General features: G+C 44.0%; 1 protein-coding gene across 1 annotated transcript in view; it reads left to right on the plus strand.

Moving 5' to 3' along the window:
- The window catches only part of JADE2 (jade family PHD finger 2), a 242,988-nt gene that overhangs the window by 23,684 nt on the left and 198,936 nt on the right, over nt 1-20,368 (plus strand). Inside the window, 1 exon segment of the mRNA XM_015429477.1 lies at nt 8,880-8,937. Coding sequence (XP_015284963.1) covers nt 8,880-8,937 — 58 coding nt within the window.

A 20,368-nucleotide genomic window follows, 5' to 3' on the forward strand; every position in this document is an offset into this window, starting at 1 on the left:
ACACACAATATACCTCTAGAGGTTGTGAGCTCAGGATAGGATCTCTCCTTGGACCGGCCTCTGGCTGTACTTCAGCCTCTCTCAAGAGAGCAGGGAAAATTCCATTAATTCCCCAGTCCTGCCGACTATGGAGTGGCGGAATTTATGCTGCCTCCCAGGGTCGAAGACTGCCTCCTCACTGGATGTTCTGCAGTCTATATTGATGCTGCCCCGCCCGTTGGGACAGTCCCTGTTTTCCCGCACTTTTTGGCCTTGGGGCAGCTGGGAACTGTAGGCCAGCAGATGAGGAAGCCCCATTCAGCCCAGTGAGTTATACCCTTGCAGGCCCCTCTCTGGAACTACAACTCAATTAAACCTGATGGGGAAACATTTTAAAGAACCACAACCATCTTACAAACACAGGTAACTGCCATTTCGTGACACCTACCAGCAGCCACTGAGGGGAAAGTTAGTCCCACACAGGAGGCAAGCAGGAAAAGTGTCTTCGTCAAGAGAGAAAGCTGTTTGCCAGTAATTCTGACAGGGCACAGTGGCTGAAGGGGGAGTGGGTGGGGAAGAGGAGCAGGCGCAGCACCTGGCCAATGGCACGCGAGTACTCTTGAGTGGCGGCTGACGGGCCAATGGCTGAGGGGGGGCATGGAATGTTGCCTCTCAAAAACAGAATTATATATAAGGAGAGATATGAGCCTTTTAGCCAGCTAGATGGAAAGTGGGATGGGATAAGGCTTTATTAGTGTCATTTTATAAATAAATTTGGTGATGTTGGTCAGGTGGTTAATTTACAAATGTGAATTGTACCAATCTGCAATGGAATTCCCATAAATGCTAACTCATAAAATCGTAAGCACTTCCTTTATTTCCAGCACATGTGCAATGTTTTGCCATACCCCTATGAAGGATAATAACAGTGAGTTGCTGAATTGGTGCAGGTATAAAGATTCCAGAGCGCAGTGCATATTCATGGAGCTCCTTCAAGGGCTTCCCCATTCAGTTCAGTAGATGTAGTAGCATCTTGCATGCGAAGGGATACACATAGAAAACTTTTCATACTGTTGAAGTAACATATAGGACACTGAATTTAAGTATATATCTGTGCTGCCAAAGAATTAAGTTCTCAGTATAAGGTGATAAAATTAAGACAGTAGAATTTTATGAATCAGTAGATCTGATTGACTTTCTTAACTAGATTTTTCTTCTGGTTGGATTAGAATTAGTTTTAAAAAACAAGCATTTTATTCCAAAGATCTTTGGAGATCTTAAAATCTTTGGAATCTCTCATCCTTTATAATCTCCATGTAGTTCCAGGCAGGCAATACTCTATTGCGGGGGGGGGGGGGTACACAAACATAGAAGTGACCTGGTCAGCAGAAAACTAGGAAGGTATTCAGTTGGAGTTTTGGCATCATAAACTGTCTTCAATTCATCTGCACTATCTTTTTCTCTCTCAGAAATCTAATGGCCCTGAAGTGTAAGGCTAGTTTAATAACAGCTGTTTCCCTGAATTACTGGAGAAAAGTATTGATATAACCATATTGTCAAGAAGTAATTTTAGTCATGTTTTGACAGGGCAATTCTTTATCACAGTGTTGTCAGTAAAAATGTTTATGTTACTTCGCTGTTATTATCCTTCATAACGGTATGGCAAAACATTGCACATGTGCTGGAAATGAAGACAGTGCTTACGATTTTATGATTTAGTATTTATGGGAATTCTTCCGCAGATTGTCATCTTCTCTGAGGGATAATAGCATCCTGTGGTCTTGGCATCAAGTGCAATTTTCTCCTAATGGATGTTATGATTAAACCACAAACAAAACTGTTTTCCACAGTTTTGTTGTTCCTTCCCTCGTTGATCCTAAAAATATGGAGCAAATGCTGTCTTAGACATTGGCATCTGAGAGAATACCAGCTTGGTGGACTGAACTGTCTTTTCATGAGATATTTTTACTTGAGTACAGACAGTTGTATATGAAATACTGCTTTGAACATAGGATTTCCCTTGAAAATACACAGAAGTATTTAATAGGCAAAGATCCAGCCCATGGCTTCTAGGATTGTCAGGTTACAAAATGATGAATGATTATGTAACTTGAAATCCCAAGATGCAGTGAGAAGAAGGAGCTGGTTTTATACTCCACCCTTCACTATCCGAAGGAGTCTCAGAGTGGCTGACAATCTCCTTCCCTTTCTCTCCCCACGACAGACACCTGTGAGGTAGGTGGGGCTGAGAGAGTTCTGAGAGAACTGTGACTGACCCAAGGTCACCCTGCTGGCTTCATGTGGAGGAGTGGGCAATCAAACTCCGTTCTCCAGTAGGAGTGTGCAAAAAAAAAAAAAAATTCGGCCCATTCGGATTTGGCCGAATCGGGCAGAATCAATTTCAGCTGGCAGTAAGACTCCTGCATGTCAGTTTACTCAGTACTAGCAGATTGGGGAGTGTTTTGGCCAGCCGAATGTCAATTTCAGCCCCATTATATCCTATGGGCCATTGAAGTCAATGGCGAAAACATAGGGTATATTCTGGGGGCTGGAGGAGAAGGGGGCTTGAGGGAGAGACTCCAAACTCGCAGAGTAGCTGCTGGTGCCTCTCCCCAAGATACCAACCAAGTTTCAAGACCATTGGACCAGGGAGTCCAATTCTACGGGCCCTCAAATAGGTTGCCCCTATCCCCTCCATTGTTCTCTCTGGTGGGAAGCAAAGTTACTTTTTTCCCACCATAGAGAACAATGGAGGGGATAGAGGCAACCTGTTTGGGGGCCCGTAGAATTGGACCCCCTGGTCCAATGTTCTTCAAACTTGGTTGGTATCTTGGGGAGAGGCACCAGCAGCTACCCTGCGAGTTTGGAGCCTCTCCCTCAAACCCCTTCCCCTCCAGCCCCCAGAATATACCCTATGTTTTCGCCATTGATTTCAATGGCCCATAGGATATAATAGGGCCAAATCTGAGTAGGCCTGCAGCAGCCCAAAAGGGGTCCGAATGGGTCATTTTTGGGGGTGCATTCGGTTCGGACGAACCGAATGCACATCCCTATTCTCCAGATTAGAGTCTGCCGCTCTTAACCACTACACCACACTGGGTCTCCCGCATGATGTACCAAACTGGGATCTGGGAGAACTTGGATTTCAGTCCTCACTCAGCTATGGAAGTTCCCTGGGTGACCGTGGACCAGTCTCATTCTCACGGTCTAATCTCCCTCAGAAGGTGGTGATTGTGAGGATAAAATAGAGGAGAATGATATTGTAATTCACTTTGGGTCCCCATTGTGGAGAAAAGTACCACATAAATAGCTAAATGAATGTTTATAAGGTATTTTTATAAGTCCTCACATATTTTACCTGTTCCTCCTTTTCACCTTTCTCTTCCTTTGTGTTGTGATGTGCAAGACCCTAGCTTTGCCATACAGTTTCTGGAGGAAGGGATGTGAATAACAGCATTGAGCAAAGGAACAATCAGAGGGACAGCTGTAGCTGCCTCTTCTTCCACAGCATTTAACATTTAAACTGTATGCACATTCTCCAAACTGCAACCAGTCCTATGTATTTTAAAGGAAGAAGCTGAATTTGAGACAAACACCTCATGCAATGGATTGTCTGTCTCAAAGTGAAACCATATTTGCAGTTCTGACAAGACAGTGTGCCTTGATTTATCTTTTTATATAAGAGGTTAGTAATTTGGATGTGCAACTGTTTATGCAGATAGTAGAGATTTGGTTTTGAATCCAGTTACTGTGCAAGCAGCTGTTCAGCTCTTCTGGCAAATAAATGCTTATGGAAAGATTCAGTGAGTGTTGCATCCTGAACGTCCCCTAATGCAAGTGGGGTGAGATAGTGTACTTGTGGTCAAAGAACAACAAGCTGTAAAGGGAGTATAATGTACAGGAGCCGTAGCAAGGATAGATTTGCTGTGATTACACTGCTCAGAGTACTGCTGTAGATGATTCTAAACAAGTGGATCACTTGAATCTGGAGATCCCCAAAATGTATTGCTTACAGCTATCATTCTAAGCCGATAAAAATAAAATAGTACCAATCCTGTCAACAGCTTGGGCCATATCTATGTCACATACACACTGCAGGGAAATCTGTTTTTGATGCACATCTGACCTGTGGGCTCTGCACACAGATGTTGTGTATACACCAGTCAGTGGTGCAGCATGTAGATGTAATTGATTGGCATACAACTGTGTATCTGGTACATTTCCTCCTTTTAGGTATGAGAGAGGTTTAAAGGCATTTTTTCAGCACTGTGTAGGACCAGCCTGAATGACACTAAAGGTTGCTCAAGGTGGCCATTGAGATGTATACTCATGTTCCCACTGTGTGTGAGATAGTACAGGGGACAGAACTGATCTCTAGAACACTAGTACTGTTCTGAATCTTTGAGGATTAGTTTGTTATAGTATTTTGCATTATAATTAAACTGAAGTAAAGATAGGTATCTTCACCACATTTTTCTGAATAGCTTGGGAATCCTTTGTTAAAGGCAGCATATAAACATAGTGAATAAATAACATGAACAAAACATTTCTCCACTGAAATGTCAGTTGAAGAGGTTTTCTTAAGTACCTATAGTTTAGCTCCATTTGAAATTTGTTCTTAGGTCATTGACTACTCACACAAATCATTAGCCAAGTGATGGTCCCTTGAAACCAGACTGCATACAGGATACTCCTTTTGGCAGAGCACATGAGCTGGCCACCCATAATTCACAGAACAAAAGAAAGAAAGCACTCTAGAAATAGTTGTGAATATAAAAATATTGATGCACAATGAGATACAGTGAAGAGTAGTTATAAACAGAGCGGTGAATATAGCATATAGCAGATATAGCACATTGGGTAAAAAAAAAATCCCAGCATCAAGTATCGACTAATGGAGTCTGAACTTGCTGAGACTGATAGGGAAAAAGATCTTGGGATCATAGTAAGTAGCTCAACGAAAATGTCAACCCAGTGTGCTGCAGCAGTGAAAAAGGCATACTTTATGTTAGGAATTATAAGGAAAGGGATTGAGAATAAAATGGCCGATATTGTAATGCCCCTGTATACCCTGTTTCCCCGAAAATAAGACCTACCCAAAAAATAAGCCCTAGCAGGATTTCTATGCATTTGTGGTATAAGCCCTAGTGTGTCTTCTTGAGAAAAAATAAATATAAGACAGTGTCTTATTTTCGGGGAAACACGGTAGATCCTATGGTGCAGTCTCATTTGGAATACTTTGTACAGTTCTGGTCCCTGTATCTCCAAAAGGACGTTGCAGAGCTGGAAAAAGTACAGAGGAGGGCAACCAGGATGATTAGGGGGCTGGAGCACTTTGCCTATGAGGAAAGGCTGAAGAGTCTGGGACTTTTCAGGTTAGAAAAGGGATTTATAAAATTACGTATGGGGTGGAGAAAGTTGACAAAGATAAATTTTTCTCCCTCTCCCAAAGTACTAGAACTTGAGGGCATCCAATGAAACTGATGGGCAGTGGTTTCAGGATGGACAAAAGGAAATACAACTTTACACAGAGAGTTATTCAAATGTGGAATTCGCTACCAGAAGATGTAGTGTTGGCCACAGGAATAAACAGTCACTCAATGAGCTTCCATAGCACACGTGAGGATTCGAGCCTGGGTTTCCTGTATACTAGTCTGACTCTCCTAACCACTATATCACACCACACTGCAATCCTTTGGCCCCTCCTCCCTCTGTAGCTGCTCCTACTTCTCTTACTTTCTCCATTGAGTCAGCAAGACAATCTGAGAGCTCTGCTTCAGTTTCCTCCTGTATTTCATTATCTTTACTTATTCTGTACTTACCTTTTCTTCCTCTTCCATTATAATCCCATCTACACTTCCACGCTAAACACAAAACAACCTCCTCCCTCCTCCCATTATATCCCTCTCTTCTTCTTGGCCTGCTGATACCAATGCCATGCTGAGGCTATGACCAGTCAGCCTACCCTATCAGATGTCCCTGGAGCAGTGACACAAAATATTGGAGATTTGATTCCTTTCCTCCCCAAGCCATGGGGCAGAAGAGTTGTCCACTTAAATCCCACCTCTACAGAAGACATAGCAGAGTATGCAAGTGGCATTACCAGCCACAGCCTGTCTGATTTGGGTTCTGAAGATGAGGGAGACAGTTATCTTGAGCCCCCCGCAGACACCTCTTGGGGCTGTCCTCAGCAAGCAGTGAGACAGGACACACCTCACTCATCTAGAATTAATCAGGATGGGGCCCAGGAGTCAGAAGAGGAGGAAGTTCCTACCAATATTAGATGCTGGATGAAGCACTATATGAATAAAGACCTGGTCTCTTGGGAGCAGCCAAGCAACGGGGGAGCAAAGGCACAGGAAAGCATCTCGTCTATTGAGATCCACCCCCGTTCTCCCTGCACCAAGTATAGCCAATTATCAGGCTCCCCCAACTCCTCTCCTCCCACTTCAGGCAGATCTTGGCCTGCGAGAGGCCTGTTGCTTCCAGGCCCCACTCCTTGGAGAGCTCCCCTTATAGACATTGGTCCTCCATGGAGAGATACAAGGATATAAATGAGGATTCAGACGGATAGGAGAGTGAAGCTTCCAGTGAGGATTCCATTGACCTAGAGAAGGTTTATTTGCCCCAGATAACCTTCCCCCCCTTATCCTCAAGGTAATGCAGGTTCTAGAACTCAAAGTGTCGAATTTAAAAAAAAAGTCAAAGGGGGAAAAGATAAAGGATCCTTAGGAGGCAAAGACTTATTCAGTTTTCGGCCTCCCCCCATTTTTGACCCTCCTCAAGAGGCTTGAAAAGATCATTCAGGAGGCGGCGGCTGTGATGTGTCCTATATAATTGACTGAGATGTCCCTGGTTGTCAAACTGGGTGGAACTGTCTCTTCAACCTTCTTGGCTCTGTCCTTCAGTTCATTGGAAGAGTCTCTGTCTCCAGACACCCCCAGTTTAAGACATTTCTTGAAGAAGCATTTCTGTCCAGTTCTTGTATGATTCATCTCTTTCAGTCATGTTGACTGAATATGGTGCTCCAGACCTTACCTAGACCTCCCTTTTGAACTGTTAGGAGAAGTATCTTTTAAGTTTCTGACCTTTGAAGTCTTATTCCTGGCAGTCATTATGCCAGGCAGAAGGATGTAGGATCTCAATGCACTCTCCAATATATATCAGGAGACCATCTCCATTTAAAAAGCTGTACTCCTCATTAGTGGCATTTGACCTCATTGCTCAGGGCAAGAAAGATGGCTACATCAAAGTATAGTGGCACCAAAATACAGTGGCAGCCTATGAAGCAAAAGGGTACTTCCTCTTATGAGCATCACAGCACACACACTGTGATGTAAAGCCATACCCACTGCCTTTGACACAAATGTTCCAGTGGAAGACATTTGTAGAGCAGCAATGTGGGCATCTGTGTCTACACCTGTAAGACACTGTAAGGTGGATATGTTGACCCAGCTTTTGAGTAGAGGATCCTAACAGAATGTCCTGTGACATGATTCTGTGTATTATAAGTAGTCCCACCCTGGGATTCCTATATAACTGTTAGACATCCCAACTATCAAAATTATGCCCTCAGTTCCAGATGAGAACAGAACATTGGTCACTTATTGTGAAGATTCGTTCTGTCTGGAATTTGTCTTACCCTGAATGAAGGGAGGACATTCTGTTTTTTTCAACATGGGAGAGCTAATATTCTCTTCACATTTGCCATGATTTCTGTAATTTAGTGTATTGTCTTCTTCCTTGGTTTCTCCTCCAAACTGTTTACCACCTGTTGTGGTTACATTATCAGTGTGGGAGAATGTTCCTCCTTATTTAAATGGGTGTTAGTAGGTTCTCTTGGAACTCTACTTAGTCTCAGAACTAAGTAGAAGCAGCTACATAGAAAGGAGAAGCCAAAGGATTAGAACTTGTTTCCTGCCTCAAAGGTTGATGGGAAAGTCATCAAAATGATGCCCTCATGTTTTGGTAGAGGGAACCTTCATATCAAGTGACCAATGTTCTATTTGTTACATCCAATTGACTTACAACTTCAGTTATAATTCTGAAATCCTGATGGTTAGCCCTTTTGGCATGATGAAATTAGCTCACTGCAGGGAACAGCTATCCAGTGGTTTGGATTTCAAGCAGCTGTTAGTGTGACTACTTAGTTACACAAGCATTTATCTGCCATTCACACACGTTCCATAGTGCAGTGTTACAAATCAGATGTCACATAGAAAGCTTGTTCATGATGCAACTGTGGTTAGATCAGGAAGTCTTCAATCTCAGCTGTGTGTGAGGGAACCGGGAGGGACCATGTGATCTGGAGCATTTCTGGATTATTCAGATCACTAACTGTGGTTTAATGTAGCCCAGGCATCCTAATGTCCAAAATGTTCTTTTAATCCTTAAAACAGAAACTTTGCAAATCAAAATAATCACGACAAAGTTCTGTGAAGCTGCTGAATGAGGCCTCAGATACTTTCCCAAGGAAATGCACCAGACTTTCGTTTCCTGGTTTGCTCCACTGCCCATCATTGCAAGCGTTGTAGTATTTGCTTTACTGTTTAGATGCATGGTGTTCTTGAATTTTCTGTGCCATAGTAATGGATATTTCTTCAATATAAATTTGGTATAAGATGCTTATGGTTGCCATGAACTCTGCACGATAATATACATACACACATCCAGGTGAAATGAGATTTGGAAGAAAAGATGTTGCTATGCCTTAAACTGGAATGGCTCAGTGATGTTCTTTTTGACTTGTTAAGCCCTTTGGTAATTCTCTGTCATTACGCTAAGTATTCACTGGTATGGTTGGGTTAATGCAGTGTGTGGATATCCTGAGATAACACTGATTTGGCACCATAATGAGTTTCCTGAACTGTAAGTGTAATGTTCAATTTCTTTTGTTACAGATGGAAGAGAAACGGCGAAAGTACTCGATCAGCAGTGATAACTCAGACACCACTGACAGTAAGACCTTTAATTCAAGGCTTTGAACAAGATAACTAAACGATTCACCTCCAGCAGGGAAAGCATTTGAATAATTACTTTGCAGACAGCTGGGAAAGCTACATTTCACTGGGTAGTCCCTGAACAATAAATTGTGCTCAGGGTATTGCTTTTCAAAAAAATGTGGTACTGGTGTATAAGAAGTTAATATCTATTTACATACCTCATACCGAGCGCCTTTCATTTGATGTAAATGTCCTTCACTTCCCAGAATAGTGTAGGCAAGAGAAAACCATAAACTTGATAACCAAACTTTAACCCAGACCAAAGCCCTTACTAGACAGCATGTTGCAGACTGTCTTTTCACATGAGAGTGTACCCAAGAGGCAGTTAGATTCAGTTCAAATGAAGCTACTTCATGACTTTGTTCAACAGCTACCTTAAGGTAATCTTTCCGCCTCAGTCACCATCAGTAGAATGTCCAGATTTGGCTCGTTAGGCTGAGGGCAGAATGGGCAAAATAAAAACAATTGCATTTGGGGTAAACTGGAGGAATTTGTTTAGCTCATAGAATGTGCATGGGACCTACAACATGTGCATATGCTGTTACAGGGTACAAATGTAACCAAGCCAGTGGATTGCATCCTATGATTTGTGGACACAAGGATTGTGGATCTTCCCTGCATTCTCTCTCACACACAAACACACGCACACACATGCAGACACAGAGTCCTTTCTAACTCAGTAAGTCTAACCCCTTGGTTACTGAGCATTTCTAACTCAGTAAGTCTAACCCCTTGGTTACCTTAATCAAGCTGCAAGGCATAGCAATTAAAATGGTGTGACAATATACAGCCACTGTCTTCCTGGAAAATGAAGGTCATAGTTGTGTTTATAGATACTCTGCAGGAGAACATTTATCAACAGCTAAAATATCACCTATTGCATAAGTACCAAAGTCCGACAGAGATAAGGCTGTGCTGTTTAATATGTTGATTAAACAGTGAAAACCCTCAAAAGCACTGGTGCAAAACTGCAAGGTATTTGAGGGGTTATGGTAAGACAAGATCCTTGGTCAGCAACTAGGCTGGACCACTTTGACAAGGAGGAAAAGCCCTGTGTCCATCCCTTAGCATAGCCTGCTGTCATCTCAATGTCACATCTGTGGATCATCCAAATTCCCTTTTCGCCTGTGAGGCTGGTAACTGGAGGCCAGATGATACCATTCAAGGGGCCAGATTGGCCTGTGTGCCCCCATGGCTAACCTCTGTAGTAGTAGGAGCTTTTAATACTGGGGAGAAAAGTGGAGTACTCTTAAATAGTACTTAAACTAAAAGTTAATTAGGAAAAAACCCAAATGTAATTAAATATTACATTTAAACAAATTCAAAGTTTGGAAATTACTTTATTGGAATAATACTTTTAAACATTTAAAGCCAAAAGCAGGGTGTACTTCCCTAACATTGTTTAAATTTAAGGACACTTGAAGGTACTGAAAACTAATGACGCACTAATTTCAAATGTGTATTATATGCCATCAAGTTGCTTTTGGCTTGCAGCGACCCTATAAATTAATGATCTCTAGAACAGGGGTGGCCAACCTGTGGCTCAGGAGCCACATGCGGCTCTTTCACACATATTTTGTGGCTCCCAGCAGTGCAGCTGGGGAAGCGAAAGGGAGGCATGCCTCCCCGATTGGTCTTCCCTTCCCCAGCCAGTGTTCCCCTTCCTGCGTAGGCTTGAGGCAGAGGGGAGCAGAAAAAGAAAGCAACTTTAGCTTGAAATGTGTTCTCAAAGGCCCCCACCCCCACCCTACAAATATCATTGGACAAATAAATATCAGTATCCGTATCTATTTTTACCCCTTTTGTTTTTATTTTTGGCAGTCTCATCTAAAGCGATTTTGCATATTTTTAAAATAAAAACATGTCTGTAATGTTTGTTCATGTCATGTGGCTCTCAGACATCTGACGTTTATTCTATGTGGCAAGTTTGGCCACCCCTGCTCTAGAACATCCTATTATTAACAGCCTTGCTCAGGTCTTGTGAATGGAAGTCTGTGGTTTCCTTTATTGAGTCAATCTGTCTCATTCTGGGTCTTCCTCACATTGGGTCTTCCATTAACTTCTTTTGTTAAACTGTGCATGATATGCTGTGGAAGTGGTTGTCCAGTCAGATGAATTAATAACTTGATTTTTTGTTTGGATTATTACATGAATTTGTGGATGTATTTCCCCCTTTCCCATTTTCAAATCAGTAAAATGTACATATGCTCTCTCACACAATTCCTAGGGATAATCACCTGAAAATAACAAATCTGGAATTATCACACTTGCCTAATAATGTATTGGCAGTGGGAACTATTTATTAATATGAAACAAGGAATCTTAAGAAATTGAAAATTTGTCAAAGAAAAATAAACCTCTGGAAAATAGTCCACTTCACATCTCAGCCTAAACATAAGGCAGAAGCGTCACAGAGTAAGACATTTTGCCCTCCTGACTCCAGAATAAAATAGAGCATGTTCTTGGCTGAAAAAAACAAAAGAGACAAAATCACAGCTTAAAAATTATACTTTATGATTTAACTGAAACAAGTCAAGTAACAAGAATATTTTCAGGTTGAAGGATCTGTACCATGAGAGTAATGTCTTTCTCTAGCAGAACACTAACTCTTGTCGTATCTAATCCTTCTTTTATCAAGGAAAGGGGTGAGAAAGAACTTTAAAAAAAATGTAGAGGTGTGCTGTCTGGTTCTGGAGAGGATCATCACAAAGTCTCTTAAAAGGGACATAAACTGTTTTAAGTGGAAAGACAGTGTGATGCGCTTCTCCTGTGGGCTTGGGGGGAACCCACCAGTGGCCGTGGCGCCTGGCTTCCCTGCCGGGTAGACGATGCTGGGAGTCGGAGGTGGATTGCCACAGGGAGCTGTGGAAGGACCTCAGACAGGCAGGGGATGGGGTTAATGGTACCCCTCAAGTCCCTCTGCCTCATGTGCCAGATACGGCTCCCTTTCTCTCTCTATCCTTCACCTTTGCAGTTTCACTTCCTCGCACGCTGTTCCTCCCCGGTCTCTCCGAAGAGCTCCTCTTTTATTTCCCCCCTCCACTCCCGGCGCTGCCCCTCCTCCCTGCCTCCCTTCCTCCCATCCTGGCCCCGCCCTCTTTTATATACACAGACGCTTCCCATGCTTGGCCTCAGCTCTCCCTTGGGGGGCTGGAGCCCCGGTTCCTGGGGTTGGCATGATGCAACGATCGCTGTGATGGTCTTGCCCTGCCGGCGTTGCAACTGCCGTCCGAGCGGCTGGGCGTCGAGTCACTGTGCCGTGTCCCCTTCGGGGCCTGCGGTGCCATCGCTTCTCCATTCCTCTGCTGCCGTCGGGGTGAGTCGAGGCTAGGGGTGTGCAAAATAAATTTTTTTGGCTGATTCGGATTCGTCTGAATCAGGCAGAATCAATTTTGGCCGGCAGTAAGACTCCCGCATGTCAGTTTCATCAGTAGGAGCCAATTGGGGAGTCTTGGCCAGCCGAATGTCAATTTCAGCCCCATTATATCCTATGGGCCATTGAAGTCAATGGCAAAAACATAGGGTATATTCTGGGGGCTGGAGGGGAGGGGGCTTGAGGGAGAGGCTCCAAACATAAAATAAATGCTTGGGTGCTGTCTGCTTGCCTGCCTTAAGTGCTGCTGGCTGGATTTCCCCATTGGAAACAATGGAGGTAATGGGGGTAGCCTGTTTGGGTGCCCATAGAATTGAGCCCACTGGTCCAATTGCTTTGAGACATGGGGGATTATGTGGGGAGAGGCTCCTGAAGCTACCCTGAAAATTTGGAGCCTCTCCCTCAAACCCCCTCCCCCCCCAGAGCCACTAACAGCACCATGGGATAAAATAACCTTTTTTCCCTACCATAGAGAACAATGGAGGGGATGGGGGCAACCTGTTTGGGGGCCCGTAGAATTGGACCCCCGGTCCAATGTTTTTGAAACTTGCTGGGTATCTTGGGGAGAGGCTCCAGCATCTATCTTGCAAGATTGGAGCCTCTCCCTCAAATCTCTTCCCCTCCAGCCTCCAGAATATACTCTATGTTTTTGCCGTTGACTTCAATGGCCCATAGGATATAATGGGGCCGAAATGCCGCCGAATTTCAGCAGCAAGCCGATTCAAATCAGAGAATCTGAATCGGCCAGCAGCAGCCCGAAAAGGCCCAAATGAGCCATTTTCGGGGGTGCATTCGGTTCGGACGAACCGAATGCACACCCCTAGTCGGGGCGTGGGGGCGTCTCCGGGTGTGGGGGGTCCAGTCCTGTGACTGGGAAACCGGGACAGACCTTTTAAAATACATTTAGGAGCCATCAACAAACGGATGGTTTATCAAATACCCCTCTCTAGCATCTTAAATCAAATTGGACAGAGGTGATATAATTAACAACAATTTGCAGTCTTTGGCTGTCTGGAACCTGTAAAATGCACTCATTCTGTGACCGGCTGTACAGGGCACTTGGCACTTCTTGCAAAGTGTTCTCTGTGACCAATGAAGTAAAGGACTTGTTGAAGACACTTAAGATCCCACAAGAGCTCTTGCCAGACTGCTTCACTGAAGACCTTGCGTTTTCACTATATCTAAAAATGTTCATAGTTGTCACTTGGTAATCATTTCTAGCAACACTCCACTCAGACTTCTCTTCCATTACTGTTGTTATATCAGCACAGATTCTACCTTGTCACTGAAGACGGTGTTTGAAGTTCTGTTCTCTACAGCCTTAGACAGATACAGCAAGGCCATTGTTATAATCAAAGTGATTCTAAAACAATCTTTGTTCATTTCAAGTCTTTCCCCAATACTCTCTTTTAGAACTTCAAGTACAGCTTAATGTATTGTGATGGAGAGTTTTGGGCTTGTTGCTTTTTCTGCTATAGCCACTATCAGTGTAGTGTAGTGGGTTATCTGGGAAAATCTGAATCAGCATTTTTTGTATTCAAATTTAAATAGATAATTGAAATAGTTAAATAATGTTAGCAAAATTTAAATAATGTTAGCAAACAAAGGCAAATATCCCATGTACAAACCTGAATCATGTACAAGGACTGGGGGTTATCCATGCTTCATATCCCACATTTAGCACATCTGACATGATGAATTTGTGGCACAATAGTCCTGAGAACTATAGATAAACATACTGTATTTTTGTATGTGGGGTGGAAAAATTTTCATACAAAAATATAACCTCTAGCACTTAGCCATCTTATTTCTAGACAGAAAAGTCCCAGAAACTTCTGCCATTCCTCAAATGAAAGGGTTTCTTCAATCTACTTAGTCATCCTGTTTTGTACTTTTTCAGCTGTGCAATATCATTTTTGAGATACAGCAACCAGAGAACTGCACACAGTATTGCAAATAAGGGTGGATCATAGCTGTATACAAGGACTTTACAACACTGGCATTTTATTTTCAGTCCCTCTTCTAAAAATTCCCAGCATTGAGTTTGCCTTTTTCACCACTGCTGCTTACTGAGTGAACATTTTCATTGAGATAGCCACTACATCAAGTCAGTTTAGACCAATGTTCCCTCTAAGCTGTGGAGTCTTGTGAGCAAAAATTCTACTTTGTGAGCTACTGGCATTAAAGTTGTGAGTGAGTAATATGGCTACTGCATAAATTAGTTTGCTCTGGAGCCATCCTTCCTGAGCTAAGACAAAATTGTGTGAGCCAGAGGTAAAAAAACTGTGAGCTAGCTCACACTAACTCAGCTTAGAGGGAACACTGGTTTAGACCCCCATCAGCATAAATTTAAAGTTAGGATTTTCCCCCCAGTGTGCATCAATTTGTACTTACAATTGAACTTCATTTGACATGTTATTGCTCACTCACCCAGTTTAGAAAGATTGTCCTGTAGCTCTTTACAATCCAGCTTGGTTTTCGCCATCCTGAATAATATTGTTTCATTTGCAGACTTGGCCACTACACTCTTTACCCTGAGTTCCAAATAATAACTGGGCAAATTAAATAGCATTGGTTCCAATTCTGTGGGTCCCTGCTGCTTATTTCCCTCCATTTTGAGAACTTTTTGTGTATTACTGCTCTGCTTCCTATTGTTTAACCAATTTCTAATCCATAACAGCACGTGCCCTCTTATCTAATGACTGTTGTTACTTAGTATTTATTTATTTATAATCAAATTTATACCCCGCCCTCCCCGCACAGCAGGCTCAGGGCGGCTTCCAACAACAATACAACAATACAAAATAAAAGCATAAATAGTACAGAATTAAAACACAACAATTAAAATAATGCATTACAAATGTTACAAAGTACTGGCAGCAGATAAAATAAACAAATGAAATGTTTTCAAATAAAGCGCTTTGATGTTATTCCACATAAGTGTTTGAATGTTATGTTGCTCATTCTTGAGGCAGCTGCTGATGTCAACATTATGGGCCGTGCACTAAGACGGTGGCAGCCCCTAGTTATATGCCTGGTGGAAGAGCTCTGTCTTGCAGACCCTGCGAAACTTTGAAAGGTCTCGCAGGGCCCTGATCTCCTCCAGAAGCTCGTTCCACCAGGTAGGGGCCGCCACCGAGAAGGCCCCGGTCCTAGTAGCAGCTAGCCTGGCCTCCCTCGGGCCAGGGAGGGTCAACTGATTTTGAGACCCAGACTGTAGTGCTCTCTGGGGTATATAGGGGGAAAGGAGGTCCCATAGGTATGTTGGACCCCGGCCATATAGGGCTTTAAAGGTAAGAACCAGCACTTTGAAGCAAATTCATTATACTATTGGCAGCCAGTGCAGTGTCCTCAGCACAGGCTGTATGTGCTCCCATCTAGGGAGACCTATCAACAGCCTGGCCGCGGTATTCTGCACTAGCTGCAGCTTCTGGATCCGCGACAAAGGCAGCCCCATCTAGAAAGCATTACAGTAGTCTAGTCGTGAGGTAACCATCGTGTGGATCACTGTAGCCAGGTCAGCACGGTCAAAGAAGGGAACCATCAGCCTCAGATGATAGAAGGCCCTTGGCAGTGGTGGCTACCTGGGCCTCCACGGTAAGGGAGGAATCCAGGAGCACTCCCAAACTCCGCACCTCCGACGCTGGGACCAATGAGGCTTCCCCAAAGGTCGGGAGTGGGATCCCCAACCCTGAACCGCCCCGACCCAGGCACAGGACCTCCGTCTTCGCGGGATTCAGCTTCAGCCGACTCAGTCTGAGCCACCCAGCCAAGTATATAATGCCCCCCTTATCCACATGCTTGTTAACCTCCTGAAAGTACACCAAAAGGCTGGTGAGGCAGGACTTCACAGAAACTATACTGATTTTCCCTTAGCAGGCTTTTTTCCCTTGATGTGCTTAATAATTCTATCTTTAATAACAGTTTCTGTTCATTTACCTGGAACAGATGTTAGACTAATTGGACTGTAATTTTTCTGGATCCCATCTGGACCCCTTTTTTAAAAGATTAGTGTTATATTTGATATCTTCCAGTCTTCCAGCATGGAGGCCAATTTTAGCAGCAATTAACATAAACTGGTTAGTAGATCAACAATTTCACATTTTTAGTTCCTTAGAACCCATGGGTGTATAGCATCTGGACCAGGAAACTTACTCGTTTTCAATCTACCTACTAGTCCTAGAACTTCACCTCTTCTCATCTCAATTTGATGCAGTTCTTCAGATACTCTTATTGAAAACAGCAGTTCTTTGGAGGCTGAAATGAGCAAAACCTTTACTTTGTGTTTTAAAAAGTTGTTTCCCTGCTCTCTGTGGGCATAGAACAAGCAGGGAGGAGGAAGTCAGTCAGTGGCTTACCAGGCTCACCTCAGCTGCCTCTTAAGAAATGCTAATAGGTCTAGCTAGAGACAGTAGGAAGGTCCAGTCCCCCTCCAAGCAGGGAACAGAGACTTGGAGGTGTTAAATAGTAGAGAGACTTCAGGAAGGAATTCCTGAAGAATCTCTAGGAAAAGCTTCTCTGACCCGGCCTGACCTCGTCAGTGGGTGGGGAAAACAGAGGCGATAAAACTCCTGGAAGCAAGGAGGAAGTTCTCTTTGGGTGCTGCGTCCATCAGAGCAGACAGAACTCTTTAACAGGTCTGGAGGAGCCGGCCATTACTTTGTGGTGGCGTAGACAGCCGGAGGAAGTTGCAAGGTAATGAAAACTCTGTAGTGATCTATAACTTCCTAAGCTAAGGAGCCCATCCTATATTTTAACATCTGATAGGGCATATGTAGAGAGAGGGACAGAGGAATTGTGTTTTACCCATTTCTTTTGAATCCATTGCTCAATCTGGTGCTGTGCTGAAAGTATGCTTGTGAACATTTTCTCTTTAATAAATACTTTATAACTTTTGGTGCAGGTGGTGTTTCTCTGTACCACATAGACCTACACCGCCTTGGGCACGCTATTTTAAAAGGAGTGCCAGGGAGGAGGCAGTCAGTTGGCAATTGGCTGTTCCTTCAGGTGTGCACAAGGCAGTAAATGGTCCCTGTGGTGACCAGGTTCTGGGCAGTGGGAGACACAGAGGCAAGGCCTCGTAACTTGAAAGGGAAGCTGGGAGTCCTGACCCTCACAGCAGGCAATTCCTTACAAAGGTCAGGTGGTGGCAGTGGTTCTGAGAGAGAGAGAGAGAGAGAAGCCTCTCCAGGTGTTGGGAAAACCTTGGAGGGCACAGTGGAACAGGGCCTGTGGGCCTGAGCAGGCTCGTTTTGCCACAGTTACATATAGGTGTGTGTGTGGGGGGGATTCATTGTCAGGAAGGGCTAATTAGAATCAAGATGAATAAATACAGCTAAGATTGGAATAATGCAGTTGGTAAGATCTGTGAATAGCAGCAGATTAGCATACGGACAATAAAAGAGGGTCAAAAAGAACCGCAACAATGAAGAGAATGTAGTAGAATGACATGTGCTGCTCATAGAGTCATAGGAATACTGCACATTCTAGCCCACTGACCCTCACACTCAGGCTGTCCATCTGCAAGGATCCTGCAACCCCGGGAGTGATCTTTCTGGAAGTTAGACAGAACTGCAGCAAAGGAAGGAAACATGGGGGAACTGTGTGCCTTCAGCACAAGGGTGGTAGGATACTACTGCACAATAGTAGGAGCTTTTGTTATTGTTTTTAACTGGCATGGTGAATAGTTTAAACATCACCACCGAGGAACAACCCATTCTAGTTGCCCAGGTCCAAGGAAAGTTTGCTTTTCTTTCTTTAGTGAAATTCAGCTGTGTCAGCTTTGTGCCATGTATAATTCTGAACCTGCAGTCCTTGTTTTGAAATCTTGCTGTGCATGGATAGCAAGATTTATTTTTATTTTACTTTTAGATACATTAAAAACAAGCTTTCTGTTCTTGGGGACTTTCATTGAAATCAAGACCTTCCTACCATTTCCATAGTGCTAGCTTAACATTTAAAACAACTAGTTTCTAGCCAAAAGTTTCTAATGAACTCTGGCTAGTATCTTCTCCAATTAATTGTAGGTGTATGACTAGTGGCAGTCCCTTGTTATATTGGTAGGTATAGGAATGGATGAAGTCTCAGAAACTTGGAGTCTCAGAGCGGCTTACAATCTCCTTCCCGTCTTCTCCCGACAACAGACACCCTGTGAAGTAGGTGGGGTTGAGAAAACGACCATTGGTTACTCACTGTTAAGGGTCCTTCTCCTCTGAGGCTTGGAGAACATCTTGTGGGTGATTCCCAACCATCTCTTAGGGAGGCAGGAACTTCAAACTGTTTCCTGTTTCCTGTGGTGGGAGTCACCCTCAGCTCAGTTTTGGGACTCGGAAAGCAGTATGAACATCTAAATAGCAAGAAAAGCTCAAAAAACAGTATCAACAAACGGATTTAACTGTATAGAACTCTATAAGATCAGGTGAGAGTAGAATTATATACACAGAAAGAGAAGTATGACGACCCGGGAGGGCCAAGATGTCCTCCAAGCCTCAGAGGAGAAGGACCCTTCACGGTGAGTAACCAATGGTCGTTCTCCCTCTGAGGTGGAGGCCATCTTGTGGGACCTCCCAGAGCAGTGTCCCTAATCTTGGGAGGGAAGGTCGTCCTCAAGAGACAGGATAGATTGGAGAACCTGTCTCCCAAAGGCTGCGTCAGCAGAATCAAACACATTTATTTTATAATGCCTGATAAAGGTAGATAGTGAGGACCACGTAGCAGCCCTACAGACTTCCTCTACTGACGCCCTGTTGGCGAATGCTGCATTAGCCGCTGCACTCCGCAGTGAATGAGCCGTGATTCCAACTGGTACTTGTTTTAAGCTCCTGTACGCCTCTGCAGTGCAGGATCTGATTGTGGTGCTAATTGCTGAATTTGACATCGTCCTCCCTGTGTGCGGAGGAGAAATAGGGCTTCTGTTTTTCTGAATGTAGCCGTTCGTAGAAGGTAGCACTTAAGAGTTCTTCTGACATCCAGGGTATGCCAGATCCTTTCCTTTGGATGCTTAGGATGAGGACAGAAGGACGGGAGACAGATCTCTTGAGACCTATGAAACTTGGAACTAACTTTCAGATGAAAGGCTGGATCCGTCCTCAACACTACTTTATCTTTATGAAAGATACAAAGTTCCTTCTGGATGGACAGGGCACCCAGTTCCGAAATTCTCCTAGCTGAGGTGATGGCAACCAGGAATAATGACTTCATCCTTAGAAACTTGAGTGGAATCTCCTTCAGTGGTTCAAAAGGATGTTTGGTAAGCGCTGTGAGTACCGTGTTGTGTCTCCACGTAGGAAATCTGTGTGATCTTTTGTTGAAGCTCCTCGAAGAAACCGCACAATATGAGGGTGTTGAGACACTGGCGCTCCTTGTGAGTGCGGAAGGACCGAGGCTAGGGCTGCCATCTGCCTCTTGAGTGTAGGTTCTTTGAGGCCACTGGTTCTGCCGTCTTGCAGAAAATTTAGAAGAGAAGCAATGGATGGGCGCAACGGATTAATCTTTACGATGCGCCCAGCGCACGAAGGCTTTCCAGATGACATTATATATCCGTGATGTGGATGCTCTTCTTGATGCCATGATTGTGTCAATGACCGCCTCTGCGTAACCTAACTTGGAGAACCGAGACCTCTCAACTTCCATGCAGTCAGACAGAACCACCCCGGGTTGGGGTGGTGAATCAGTCCCTGTAGCAACATGTCGTCCGAGACTGGAAGCTTGATGGGAGGCGACACTGACAACTCACGGAGTGTCGTAAACCAGGGATGACGTGGCCAGTATGGTGTGATCACAATAACTTCTGTTGTCAGAACCCGTATTTTTTTAAGAAGTCTGGCCAATACCGGAAGTGGAAGGAAGGCATACAGAAGGCCCTGTGGCCATGGGGAAAGAAGAGCATTCGTCCCTTCTGCCTTTGGGTGGAAGTATCTGGTGTAGAAGCGTGGTAGCTTGTTGTTGGTGTGGGTGGCGAATAGGTCTACCTGTGGCATTCCCAACTTGGATGTTATCATCAGAAAGACCTTCT

Source organism: Gekko japonicus, unplaced genomic scaffold (genome assembly GCF_001447785.1).
Source record: "Gekko japonicus isolate JY-2015 unplaced genomic scaffold, Gekko_japonicus_V1.1 scaffold234, whole genome shotgun sequence".
In the NCBI taxonomy this organism is placed as follows: domain Eukaryota; kingdom Metazoa; phylum Chordata; class Lepidosauria; order Squamata; family Gekkonidae; genus Gekko; species Gekko japonicus.